This window comes from Heliangelus exortis, chromosome 3, assembly GCF_036169615.1.
Source record: "Heliangelus exortis chromosome 3, bHelExo1.hap1, whole genome shotgun sequence".
In the NCBI taxonomy this organism is placed as follows: Eukaryota; Metazoa; Chordata; class Aves; order Apodiformes; family Trochilidae; genus Heliangelus; species Heliangelus exortis.
Window position 1 is genome coordinate 110,957,202 of NC_092424.1, and position 13,894 is coordinate 110,971,095.

General features: G+C 43.6%; 1 protein-coding gene across 1 annotated transcript in view; it reads right to left on the reverse strand.

The window, feature by feature from the left end:
• Positions 1-13,894, reverse strand: part of PKHD1 (PKHD1 ciliary IPT domain containing fibrocystin/polyductin) — a 265,495-nt gene that overhangs the window by 234,640 nt on the left and 16,961 nt on the right. Inside the window, exons 11-22 of the mRNA XM_071742174.1 lie at positions 13,398-13,468; positions 11,319-11,420; positions 10,297-10,392; positions 9,022-9,157; positions 8,093-8,207; positions 6,890-7,165; positions 6,175-6,264; positions 5,393-5,486; positions 4,199-4,341; positions 3,164-3,294; positions 1,319-1,503; positions 798-936 (exon numbers count right to left, since the gene is read on the reverse strand). Of these exons, the coding sequence (XP_071598275.1) occupies positions 798-936; positions 1,319-1,503; positions 3,164-3,294; positions 4,199-4,341; positions 5,393-5,486; positions 6,175-6,264; positions 6,890-7,165; positions 8,093-8,207; positions 9,022-9,157; positions 10,297-10,392; positions 11,319-11,420; positions 13,398-13,468 (1,578 nt within the window). The remainder of the gene's footprint in view (positions 1-797; positions 937-1,318; positions 1,504-3,163; positions 3,295-4,198; positions 4,342-5,392; positions 5,487-6,174; positions 6,265-6,889; positions 7,166-8,092; positions 8,208-9,021; positions 9,158-10,296; positions 10,393-11,318; positions 11,421-13,397; positions 13,469-13,894) is intronic.

Consider the following 13,894-nt stretch of genomic DNA (forward strand, 5'->3'; position numbering starts at 1 on the left):
ATGTCATCTTGTAGTCTCCTTGAGTCCACCAAAATCCCTGAACTACAGTGATATTTTATATTCGAGTTCACTAAAAGCCCAGTTTCTAAAAACTTAAAATGTATTGTCCCTTGCTACTCAAGTTATCCTTTTTCAGAGGAAAAAAAGAAACTCTGTGGTATAAGGATGCCACCGTGTGGTTAAATGTCTCTTTAACAGCTGAAGATTCAAAGCTCAGCCGTGTGGTCCATAGAGCAAATCTCGAGGTTACAAAATCAAGGAACTCCTGAACCATACATCCAGCACATGAGATTTTGGCTGAGGTTCCTGTCCCAACCCTGGAGAACCAAATTAAATCACATCAAGTGCATAGTTAAGAGAAAGAGACAGGTTTGGTTTGGAGATACCCCCTGACACTGACCAGTCCACTCATTTTTAAAGCATTTTTTTCAGAAATCACACCCTGGTTCCTCTTGCATCTTCCCCCCTGTGATGCTGAGGCCCATCAGTGCCAAGCACTTCTGGATCAATCCATCTCTACTTTTTATAAGCTAAACAGCTTCAGCTTCTTTAATCTTTCTGGATGGAAAAGCAGTCCATCAACTAAACACAGACATCTGAGCAGGATCCAGTAGTCTGAACATTTTGAAGATGCCTAGAGAAGAAGACCCCAATGAAAGCACAGGGGTTGCCAAGCTGCACTCACATCCCTCACTGCTGCTCATGATCTGCCTTAGACAAAAACCATCTCCAGACACATCAGGAGTAACTACTCAAGGTTTTACATGGGGTTGAGATGATCTACTCACTGTCCCTACCTTGGAGAGAGAAGGGGGAGACTTGCTCCACAGCCAGACACTATCCAGGACACGTTGTAAGTGGAAGGAGACCCCACCACAGATATGGCTTCAACTATTCTCCCACCTGGATGAGGGGGTTTGGGATGCTTCTGCAAAACTGGAAGAAAATTAACATAAGATTCATTAAAGTAAGGAGAGCAGCTGTCACTAGGCCTAGGTTAATTTCATTTTATAGCTGGAAACATCTGCTTGGGCTTTGGTTTTGTCTGACTATTCAAAAATATTCATAGCAAGAGTAATCTGGCAAGAATATTCAATAATTACATTTGTAGAAACATATTTTTAAATAAACCAAGAATATTGAAGTTTGGCAGTTCCTTCTTGATTTTTTCCACACAAATAATATAAACTCAAGAAAACAAAAGTATTTTTGTGCCCACTGGGAAATACCTTTCCCCTCTAACCATTAAAGATTTTAATGGAGCATCCTGGAAAGATGGTAACCATCAACAAAAAAATGAAAAGACAGATTCCCTTACCAGTCACAGCTCTGTCTGCAATGATGACTTCATCAAGGTAAAATGACCCAGATGTTTTCTTATGCAGCCCAGGGCTCAGCAACTCAATCTGATGCACAAACACTGGGGAGTTGGCAGGGAGGTCCTGGAGAAGCACGGAGAGATTCCCACACCCTTTCCAGAGGTCAGTGCAAGTAAATGTCCAGCTGGAAGACACCAAGATTGTGCAAGGTCTTTTTTGTCATGAGGTAGTGGCAGTGACCTGGTTGGGGCCAGGAAAAAGGTGATTTTCTGTCTTGTACTTTTGCTTCCAGCTCAGTCTCTTGTCAGGAGCTGCACTTGCTGAAATGAACAGCAAGTTTCTCAGGCAGTGGCTGCTGCTGGGACTGATCCCACTCCATGGTTATAGTTACAGCTGGAGAATGGGCTGCAGAACCAAGGAACTGCTCAGCTCTGAGCAACATTTTGCCCTCTGGAAGGAGTAAAGAGGTCCCACCTGCAGCCTCCTTTGGGGAGGAATGGACAAGATAGATGCCAGAACTGACCAAACAAAGTATTCCATCCCATACATCTCATGCTCAGTATAAATATGAGAGATCATAAGAGCTTCCAGCTGCTGGCTTCCTGCCCTTCCTGCATTTCCTGCTTCCCTTCCTTCACCCGTTCCCTGTTTCCTTTGGCATCCTGGGAGGATTCCATCCCTTCCTCTGCCTGTGCTCCTGATCCATGCCAGCCTGAATCTGTGTGTTGCTGCCTCCAGCTCCCAACTGCTGCTGACCCCAGGATTCCAGCCTGGACTTTCCCAGGGCTGCCCTGCAGCCTCGGTGGTGACGTGAGAGTTATTGGGGGAAAGAGGGGGGAAGGGACATGGTACTAATTTTCCTGTATATTTGTATAGATTCAGTAATTTTTCCTATTTATCATTACTGTTCCATTAAAGCTGTGTAGTTTAGTTTCCAACCCATCAGTCTCTCTCCCTTATTCTCTTTCCTTTCTCTATCAGGGAGGAGAGAGAGATTAATAGAGAGCATCTGTTATTTGGTTTAACTGCCAGGCCAGTGTTAAACCCTGACAGGCAATAACCAACTTTTGAGGTGCTTTGTGAAGCTTCCAGGTAATATCAGGTTCTGCTGTTCTTATTATTGTTACTCACTCAGACACAAGACACTTGCTTAGTGGTTTGTGGTCACTTTCTACAAGTTTCTGGTGGGTTCCTCTTGGTGAAAAACAAAGCTGAAGATCTCTGCCTAGATGTCCTCCTCTGCATCAAAAGTGTTGGATGTGGGAATGACTATCACTGCTCTATTTTGGGGCAAAACCCTCCAATAGCATCAGTGACCTCAACAGGGGTCAATCCAGAGTTCAGAATCCTTGGGAATGGCAGATGATTGTCCAAGCCTCCCCAAAACAAACAAAAATCCCCAAATCAAACACTGGTTTCCAAAATTTTGTGTCCCAATGATCTCATGAGTTTCCAGAGGAAAAGCAAAAAACAAATCATCTTAGTGCATCAAAACCACTCACTGTCACCACAGAAACTGGGAAATCAATGTCCTCCTATACATTCTGGTGTGTTTACCAGAAACAGAACAAACTCTCCATCTGTGCATTACTAAGGTGAGAGCACATTCAAGAATAAACATGCCAATTTACTCTGTAAATCCTAAAAAAAAAAAAATTAAAAAAAAAAAATTTAAAAAAAAAATTGAAATACATTCCAGGAATGTCTGTGCAGGGACAGAACATGTGTCAGCTTATCCCAGATGACTACTCCTTTCCTACACAAATAAAAGTCTCTCAGTTTTGCTAATTCACCTTCTGACTTATGGAAAGTGTAATTTCTGGTAACTAGAAGTGTCTGGGTACCTTTTAGAGTCAGTTTCATTGAAAGACCACAGGCAGATGAGGTTCCTCTTCACTGAACATGAAGAGACATTGGTGTAGGACATGGAGATATGAAAGCTATTGCTCAGGTGGCCTTTATGTGCAAAACAAACCTGCAAAAACAGGGAAAATAAAAATTTTCACAGATCAAACCACAGTAATTTATATGTACAATTTACAGAAAACCTTAAATTCTATTTTCATTCCAGTTTAACATTAGCTGGGAAGCATTTTGTTCACCATCAGCCATGAAGCCCACCACTTAAGGTTAAATTGCCTTGAGTAGCACCTTAGGAAGTAAGTAAATGGCATCCAGGTGACATCTTTGCCACCACATAGCCTGAAGCTAACCCCAGGCTTCATGGCATTTTGGGGTAAAAAATAGCTGGGTAGTACCTATGGTGATTTCAAGTACTTGGGAGGGAGGAAAGGAGGCTGGAGGAGCTGGTTTGGTTTGCAGGGTAAAAGGTTTGGGATGGGTGTCAGGTGGAGAAATAGAACAGGAAGAGTTTTGAGAAGGGGAACAGGAAGGAGTCTGGAAGGATTGCAGGAAGCTTTGGGGATGAGTCTTTCCCTCCTGCCTTCTTCCTTTCAACCCCCAACCATTTGCTTCTCCCCAGGTGGCAATAAAGGGTGACAGAGCTGAAACCAAAACTTAATCCTATTAGAATTAGATGTAGAGATGGGCATAAAAGTGGGGGAAAAGTGCATCCCCAAATAACAGGGCTTTTTTCTTTTGTCTAAGTGGTCACCCCTGCATCTTCCATCTTATCCCAGCATTATCCCATTTTTTCTCTTAGCAAAGGTTACATCCCCAGGAGCAGATAGCAGCCAGATGCATCAAACCATATCTCCAACTCAGGCATCTCAAAGCAGCCACCCATTCAATAAAATGCACTCTTCTCTGTCCACAAGCATAGTCCAAAACCATGATCCTTTGTGGATCTGGGGGAAGATGATTTTACACCTGATTATTCCTTCCCCAGCACAACCTACTCATCCAGAGCAACCACTTACATGGGTGTATTCAGTAAGAGAATATCTTGGGAGAGTTGATGGGGAAGTTTTCACCAGGTGGCTTGGTCTGTGAAGACTGAACCTCCCACAGAAAGGCTCAGTGCCACTGACAATCTGTCCTGTGGTGATGACATCCTTCATATCTGACAGAGATAAGAAAAAAAAAAAACCAGAGAGGCTTGAAAATTATTGAGAAGACATGAAAATAAGGATTCATGAAAATACAGGAAATGGATATCCAGAATTTATTAGTCCTGTTCTTAAGCATTCTGCTCAGTTATATGGTGGAGATCTGCAGAACAATTGCTCCCCAGCTTAAGGGTGCTGAAAGAGAGGAGGAAGGTCAGAAAAGAGGTTGCTTTTCTGACCACAGAGTTTCATGGCAAATAACACTTTCTTTAACCATATGTTTAAACAAATCCACCCTCCCTTCCAGAAAAAAAAAAAAAAACACAGGCAAAGCAGGGAATTGATGTATAAAGCAACAGTGAATCCACCTTCCCCTGGGAGATGTTTGTTCCATTGATCAATCAACAATGCTGCTGAAAAACTGCTGGGATTTCTTCTCTTCCTAGAACATAAAACATTTTTTTTCTGTTCACTGCATACTGCATATTGACAGTTCACCTTTTCTTCCAGTAAGAGAAATAAATAATGAGCAAAAGTAAGTTAATAGCAGCATCTTATGGGGAAAAAAAAAAAAAAAAAAAAAAAAGCCGTCAAGAAACATTTGAAACAATCTTTAGATTGATCTTTAGACTGATCTTTAGACTCAGAATCAGGCAGTTCCACAGCCTGAGGTGTAGCTGTTGGTTATACCAAAACTGCTTCTCCAGAGGACATATTGAATCACCAATATCCCAATGCCACAGAGTTTGTATTTTTTTGTCTCTACTCCTAATATTTCTAAAAACCAGAACATATCACCTGGTTTGATAAGTGTGTTACAATATGACTGACTTGTACAACATATTACAGAAGGAATCTCTCATTATTCTATTGATCATGTTGGGTTTAATATTGGTTCCAAAAGCTCCCCCATCCAAATATATTCAAATAATCAACATAAATATATGTACTTAAATATATTAAAAGTGTAAATTTACTATCATTAAAAGTTTAAAATTCATTTATTTAATAAAAGGACATCAACCCCCACAGTAAATACTGCTCTTTGCCAGGGAAGATCCCTACCTTCTTTCTCAAAGCCATCACGAAAAAGGATTTTAGCAGAAGTTGGCTCAGTTTCACATCCTATGGAAAGAAGTTCTTCTATCACTTTTTGCACCTTTAAAAAAATAAGAAAGTGGAAAGCAGTCACAGTACAACAGTGTCTGAATCATTTCAGCAGAAAGCTTTGACACACACCTCATCACTACATTTTTTATCAGCTAGGGACCGGTGGCAAGGCAGCTCTGAAGGAGCAGGAAACCAAATGGGTTGGAATAAAATTCAGCTCAACATAGAGTGTAAGCTTCCAATGTATGATACCAGGGATAGGAGACATCCTTTAGGTGCCCAGAAGTCTCCTCAGAAAGGTACAGATTTCTTACACGAGTTATATCACAGCCTGGACATCTCTGTGCCCCTCCAGGCTCCACCAGCAGTGTTGAGAAGATGTCTACTGACTCTCATCACCCAGGGTTGTCTTAACAGTGACCAACTACCAGCACATCAAGAGGCTATAGGAATTCTGAAGAAGCCAAATCAGAGCTCCTGCCTGAAGCAAGAGGCACGAGCTACACATCTGGTCTTAGAGAAGTCCAAGGGTCTGGTTCAGAAGGTACCACATATTCATTGCAGACATTATAGGCCAAGAGCAGATGCTGTGGTACACTCCCAGTCACAGAAAACACCCTAACATCATGTAAAATTTATCTCAGGTTCTGGCCCAAATTCTTGACTGCTGTCAAGTACCAGAAGCCACCAGTTACATCCCAGTAGAAGACTTTGGGGCTGTGTTTAATGGCACCTACCTGGTGAGCTGTAGCGTTTGTGGGGATCATTCTGCGTGAGGCATCACTCCAGGAGATACTGAAATACCCTGTGCCAGACACATTCAGCATCTGGCAAGTAAAAAAGGAGCAAGTAGGTAACTGAAAACAGAGACAAACTGGGTGAGAAGCAGAGACTTCAAACCTGGTATCTCCTGTTCTTAGATTAATGGGAGCACAAGGGACACTTGACCCGTGCAGACACCCCAATAGCCACAAATAGTCTCTAAAACTCTTGACCTGCAGCTGTGGGGTTTAACCACCAGGAAAATGTTCCCTCTTTCCATAACACTTCATCAAGATGAAAATTTCTCTCATCTGACTGCCACACAGGTGCTGGCCAGATAGCCCACAGCTCGCTGTTGCTAAGGAGGGAAAATAAAAACTCTCCCAAACATGTTTTAATTATTATGAGTTAATGAGGTGAGATGAAACCTGAGGGGAGTCAGCATTATTTACACTATAAATATGAGCAGATTATAATGAAACCATAGGGTTTAGGTGTGCCCACCTATTTGTATTAAAGCCATGAAGACCTTCAGCTCATGATGCTGTTCTCATCATCTGTCTCAGCAGCTTAAAACCAAGGTGAGAACCCCCTTTTATGTCTAGCAGGTTTACAATTAGGATTTTCTGCCATCCCTGCCACCTGAATCAAGGCTCCTCCAGCTCCCAGAATCCAGCAGCCAACACTCACCTGCACTTCTGGAAGATGCAAAGCCTGGGCCCGAATTTCATGTCTCTCAATGTAGTAGGTGTTCACCACCTGGGGGTTCAGCCACGTGTTATGTATCTGGACTCCAACCCTCATCCCATTGCTGGGTGTTTTTCCATGATGCAGAGCTTCCAGGTAGTACATTTCACCAGCAGTTAGCTCCAATTTCTGGGATTTTGGCTGCCAACCCTCACTCCAGTTCTTCACCCAGTTCTCAGACCACTCCGAATTGCCAGCAGGGAGAGAAGCAATTTTCACCTGTGGCCAGACCACCCCAATTAATCTGTTAGAGATATTTCTCCAGCCCCCAAAGACACTTCCTTCAATATCACAGTTTAAAAAAAAAAAAAATAAAAATTGTTTATAGCTACAGCATTATGTTGAGAGTAGACACGTTTATTCCTATTACACAGGAAAAAGCCATCAGCATCTCAAAGAGCTTTGGCTTAGGGCTCAATCCCATAAAGAAGGTAATTCTTAAGCCCTAATACCACCATAAAGAATCACAGAATTTTCACAGCTGGAAAAGGCCTCTAAGATCACCACTGTCATTCTGTTGGTAGATGGAGAGAAGATAATTCTAGCCCTAAAAACCAGTTCCCTATGCAACTTTTCATGGATGGCTTCAGTTCTGCATCTCATATCCTCCAAATACAACAGAACAAACAATGTCTACAGCCTTCTATTACCATAAGAAAAACCTGTAATGCTACTATTTTTAATAGATAAGAAGTCCTTTATATTTCTTCTAGCCCTGTGCTCTTTGTAGGCTTAAATATAGCCCAGAGAAATATCTCTCCTTCATTTATAGCATCCTCTCAGCTTTAAAAAGGGAAGGACTGATGTTTTGAGATGGCAAAATTTCAACAGGAAAAAAGGAGATAAATTGAGGAAATCAGTCACCAAGCCTCTGGTTCCCCTTGCACAGATTGTTAGTGATGGTGATGTGCTGAAATTACAAAGTTCTTCTGGAAAAGGCATTCAAAGACTCTGGCTGGAGGAGTGAATTTTTTCTGAACTGAAAAGCTGACAGGACCAAATGTAAAACATCAAATATAATCATACAGCTTTCACTTTGCAGCAGACTCATAATATTGGCCAGGAAACTAATTCACACTGGAAAAATTTGTTGTGACCTTAAGTAAAACCATTTCCTATCCCAATCTCATCTGCCAGGAGTAATACCTTGTGTTCTGGATCTTGGGACAAACTTAAGTAGAGAGTTGTGGGACCATCTGCCTGAATCCAGAAGGTGTAATTGTTGGTCTGAGGAGCCACAAAAAACCCACGAAGCCTGGAGCTAAGCAGAAGATCCATAACAAAAAGAAAAGTGAATTTAAAAAAAAAAAAACAACCTAAAACAACCCCATACCCCACCTCCACATCCACACTAACAGGGAAAGACTGTGAGAGCAAGTTATAATGAAAAAAAATCAGAGATTTTTAAAGTGATGGAGCATCAAAATCAACAATTTTCACATCAAATGTGGTTTATGCTGTTTTCCAAAAGGAAAAAAAAAGCACAAACAACTCCATGAAAATAAGTGTGGGTTTGTTGCTGGTCCATTTTATGTGCATTTCTTCTCAAGCAAAGTCTTAACCCTGGCACAGGCAGGAAAAGGCTCAAGATCAAATGAGAAGAAAATCAGCAAAAAGAGAGAGAAAAATTTAAACAATCTTGTATAGCACAGCTTTTCAAGGGTGTGTCTGAAGAGGCAATGGGCACCAACAATATTTAAGGTGTTGTCACAGCTTAATCTATATTTCCATCAATTCCATTTGCATTCCAGCTGCCAACATCACCTGAGGGTCTGGCCCTCCACATCTGGCCAGAGGTCCAAACCAACCTCTAACTGCAGGCTCCTTCTACCTCTGCAGCAATTTCTTAGGTGACATTTCAGCACATTTAGGCCAGGTAGAGGAGGAAAAGGAAGAAAAATAACACTTGTTCACTGCATACTCTGAGGTTCAAAAGGGCCTTGGAGCAGAGGGTTTGCTTTGATTTATAGGAGTTTTGGAACAAGGCTTTGCCATGAAGAGCTGTCAGGTGTTATTGCTGCATCTCAGACTGCTAAAGGTGATTGCCATGGCTTCATCTCAAGATCATTGAGTACCTGAAGGACTTCTTTTCTCCAGTCAGAAGTCTTACTGAGGAGCTGGCATTAGGTACAAACTCCCATCTATAACCAGGACCTGCTTCTGTCAGATCAGAGGCATCATCCCAGACTTCAAAGAGAAGCCCTCTGTTTCCTACAAAGTTCAAATGAAAGAGTTCTCAGGAGCAGCCAACAAAAATCTCAGAGCACCTGCTGGAATCAGTGCTGTAAGGAGACAGTCCAGAACAGAAAATTATAAAATTATAATAATAAATTGGCTCTGTTTGTGGGGCTTTTTTGGAGTCCAGGGCAGAACACAGGAACTTGTTCTACCTTGAAACCCTTCACCAGGCAGAAGAAATATCTGCAGAGATCACCCAAGCAAGCTCACATCTCTGCTCTTGCAGGGGAAGGTAGTGAGATGACCCACAGTCAAAATGAGCTAAGACTCATTTTATGCATAATAATTTCCTCCTGCAATGATTCCCCTCAAGCAGTATCCCCAGAAGCTCCAGTTCAGCTGTCCTTCCTCTAAATATTATCCATACTTTTTTTCCTCTCATTTCCCACAGCACTACACACCATGCTGACCTTCCTCTCACCACCATCCATCTGTAACTGGTGGGCTGAGCTCTCCAACTTGTTTTTCTTTGCTGTAAAATTATGGAATGGTTTGGGTTGGAAAGGGACACGTAAAGGGCATCTTGTCCAACCCCCCTGCAGTCAGCAGGGACATCTTCAAGTAGATCAGGCTGCTCAGAGCCTCACCCAACCTGACCTGATAGGTTTCTAGGAATGGGGCATCCACCACCTCTCTGGACAATCTGTGCCAATGTCTCACAATCATTGTGAAAAAAAACCCAAAAAACTAAACAAAAAAAAAAAAAATCCAAACTTCATTATATGGAATCTAAATGTCCCTTCTTGTAGTTGAAAACCATTACTCCTTGTCCTACAGCTCCATGATCTGCTAAAAAGTCTGTGTTCATCTTTTTTATAGCCCCTTCCAAGCACTGAAAGGTTCTCTGAGGTCTCTCCCTGCAGAACAACCCCAGCTCCCTCAGATTTTCCCCACAGCAGAAGTGCTCCAGCCCTCTGACCATTATTGTGGCCTCCTCCCTACCAAACCTAGAAGAAACTGGTTTGATGTGGAAGAAGCATTTTGGAAAGCCCTGGTTTGGAAAGCCCTTGTGTGGCTGGAAATGCACAAAGAGAGAAATCACCAAAGGATTTCTGTCCTCCATTTCCACGTGGTTTTGCTTGTTTTGACCCTCAGTTATTTGAGTACCACACCTGGTTGGGGAGCACCAAGCCTCCTGCCCTTGCCAACAGCATCTGTGGTGCATCTGATTTCCTGGGGAGAGATGTGCTTGACTTTACAGGGGACACCTGGCAGGAGGGAGAGGAGAGAAAGGTCCTGTGTGAGACTGGAAAAAAAACAGCTGAGCTGCAGCATCAACTCATCTTGTTTCTGCAAGTGGAAGACCTGGGCTTGTCCTATCAAGCAAGTAAAATGTCCATGCCCACGGTCAGAATAACTGGAACACCCTGAGGGTGAGTCCTAAAAGTCCTGCACTGGTGTCCATAAAAAAAAAAAAAAAAAAAAAAAAAAAAAGTTGGGTTTTGTGGTCAGAGGCACGACCACGGTGGGGAGAAGGAAAAAATAAAAAAGTAAAAATAAAAAGAAAAAAAAAAAAGGGAAAAGAAAAAAAAAAAGGGGGAAAAAAAGGGGGAAAAAAAGAAGGGGAGAAAAGAAGGGGGGAAAGGGGGGGGGAAAGGGAGGGGGAAAGGGGGGGAGAAAGGGGGGGGAAGGGGGGGGGAAAGGGGGAGGGAAAGGGGGAGGGAAAGGGGGAGGGAAAGGGGGAGGGAAAGGGGGGGGGAAAAGGGGGGGGAAAAGGGGGGGGAAAAGGGGGGGGAAAAGGGGGGGGAAAAGGGGGGGGAAAAGGGGAGAGAAGGGGGGGAGAAGGGGGGGAGAAGGGGGGGAGAAGGGGGGGAGAAGGGGGGGAGAAGGGGGGGAGAAGGGGGGGAAAAGGGGGGAAAAGGGGGGAAAAGGGGGGAAAAGGGGGGAAAAGGGGGGGAAAGGGGGGGAAAGGGGGGAAAAGGGGGGAAAAGGGGGGGAAAAGGGGGGGAAAGGGGGGGAAAAGGTGAAAAAAAGGGAAAAAAAGGGAAAAAAAGGGAAAAAAAGGGGAAAAAAGGGAAAAAAAGGGAAAAAAGGGAAGAAAAGGGAAAAAAAGGGAAAAGGGAAAAAAAGGGAAAAGGGAAAAAAAAGAAAAAAAGGAAAAAAGGAAACTCATTTAACACATTTCTCCTCCTACCTGCTGCAGTGACCTGCACTGGGTCCTCAAAGAAATCCCCCATGACAATGAGATCAGTTCCTCCTCCAAGACTCCCCCCAGTTGGGAACACAGACTTTATTTCTACAGAGGAAGGAATGAAAAGAGGAATCAGAAAATGAGCACTGGGAAGGTGAATCCCAACCTCTGTTTCTGTCAGAGCCAGCAGTGCCCTCCCGCTGTTTCCAGCCTGAGCAGACTCCTGGGAATGAACCACGGGATCTCCCTGAGACTTCAGGGGGTTTTTGGTAGCCTCTGGGATTCCACCAGGAATGAACAACCTGGATAACTTGGCCATGTGACAGGAGAAATCCTGCAATGCTTGCAGGTGGAATGAAAACTGTTTTAATCCTTTTATCTGACTCACTTCTCAATTTAGGTTTAGAGGTCAGCAAGCTTTCCACTTGTCCTTTAGGCTTCAGGGGCAAAGGAAGGGAACTGAACATAGACTGGTTTGGGTTGGAAGGGACTTTAAATAACATCCAGTTCCAACCCCCTGCATGGGCAGGGATGCCTCCCACAGCCCAGGGTGCTCCAAGCCCCATCCAACCTGGGCTGAGACACTGCCAGGGATGGGGCAGCCACAACTTCCATGGGCAACCTGGGCCAGGAGCTCAGCACCTTCACAGGAAATAATTTTTTCCTAATGTCTAACCTAAATCTCACCTCTACAAGTTTTAAACCACTGTCCTCTTGCTACACACCCATGCAGAAAGTCCTCCCCCAGCTGTCTTGTAGGACAAGAACAGTCTCCTAAATACAGATTATTAAGGTTAATGCACCTTAAATGTTTTTTTGTGGTTTTTTTTTTTTTAAGCTAATGATGCAGTAGCCTATCATTCACCATTTATTCAGAACTCAATTTTGGGAGTGGCTGACCACCACCTCCTCCTTGCAGCTGATGTGGGGTCTATCTTATGCCTAAGGTCTACATTTCTGAAAATGCCAGCCTTACCAAAGAGAGTGTGATTTAAGGGGGGGAAGGTTTCTTTAGATGCAACATCTAAAGTTTTCAACTGATCTGACAGGAAAAAGAACAGTGATGAAGTAGGTGAAAGAGACCTGGGGGTCCTGGTAGACAAGAAGATGACCATGAGCCAGCAATGTGCCCTTGTGGCCAAGAAGGCCAATGGCATCCTGGGGTGCATTAGAAAGGGTGTGGTTAGTAGGTCAAGAGAGGTTCTCCTCCCCCTCTATTCTGCATTGGTGAGGCCACACCTGGAGTATTGTGTCCAGTTCTGGGCCCCTCAGTTCAAGAAGGACAGGGAAGTGCTTGAAAGAGTCCAGCGCAGAGCTACTGAGATGATTAAGGGAGTGGAACATCTCCCTTATGAGGAAAGGCTGAGGGAGCTGGGGCTCTTTAGTTTGGAGAAAAGGAGACTGAGAGGTGACCTCATCAATGTTTTCAAATATGTAAGGGGTGAGTGTCAGGGAGATGGAGTTAGGCTTTTCTCAGTGGTGACCAGTGATAGGACAAGGGATAATGGGTGTAAATTGGAGCATAGGAGGTTCAAGTTGAATATCAGAAAAAATTTTTTTACTGTAAGGGTGACAGAGCCCTGGAACAGGCTGCCCAGGGGGGTTGTGGAGTCTCCTTCACTGGAGACATTCAAAACCCACCTGGACACGTTCCTAGGCGATGTACTCTAGGGGGCCCTGCTCTGGCAGGGGGGGTTGGACTAGATGATCTTTCGAGGTCCCTTCCAACCTCTAGGATTCTATGATTCTATGAAGCAACCCCATCCCGTGTTCTCTGCCTATTTCAGGTTGGTGGTCCAAAACAGAGTCCATCCATATCCCTGAGAGGAACACAAACCCACTGGGGGTGTAGTACACAGCCCATGGAAGCACCCCCGGCCCTACCACCTAAATCTGATCTTCCCAAAACTTTTCAGCTGCAGCTTTTTCTGTAGCCAAGCCTACACCATGCAAGTGGCACACCCAAAATGGGGATGCAACAGGAATATACCCATGGGAGAAACAACAGGAAAAGGTCTTTCCTTAGACAACATTGAGAATGTTTAAAGACCGTACAGGCAGAGGAGTGGATGAGTGCAGTACCTGAATATGTTTGATACAAGAAAAGCTCCTGTTTGGCACTGATGAGCCAAGCACCTTTGTGTACTGCTGACCTGTAAGAGAGAGAAAATACCTGAGAAATCCTTGGCCCTTTAAGTTAAAATAGATCTTGTTCTACCAGAGCTGGACACACAGTCTCCAGAGGAACTCTGGAACATTTCTATAAGGACCAACACCACCTTCCACCAGCTCGTTGAGGCACTGATTAAAGAGACTTCATTTCATGTCTGAAACTCTTTATTGGAAGTACTGTCTCATTGTAAAGTCTGCTTTTGGCAGTTAAAACCCATTTGCACTTCCTTTTATGACCAAATTCTTTCCCATTTGAATAAAGAGGTAACAACAAACTGAAAGGATTTTATTCAGTGAGGCTTAACAAATGACTTCATGTTTGGAGCACTGAAGCTGAAGTATAAAAAACCCAAAGCAGAGATGAGTTTTTAAGGGAGGAACAATCTTCCTCTTCATTCTCAACCTGA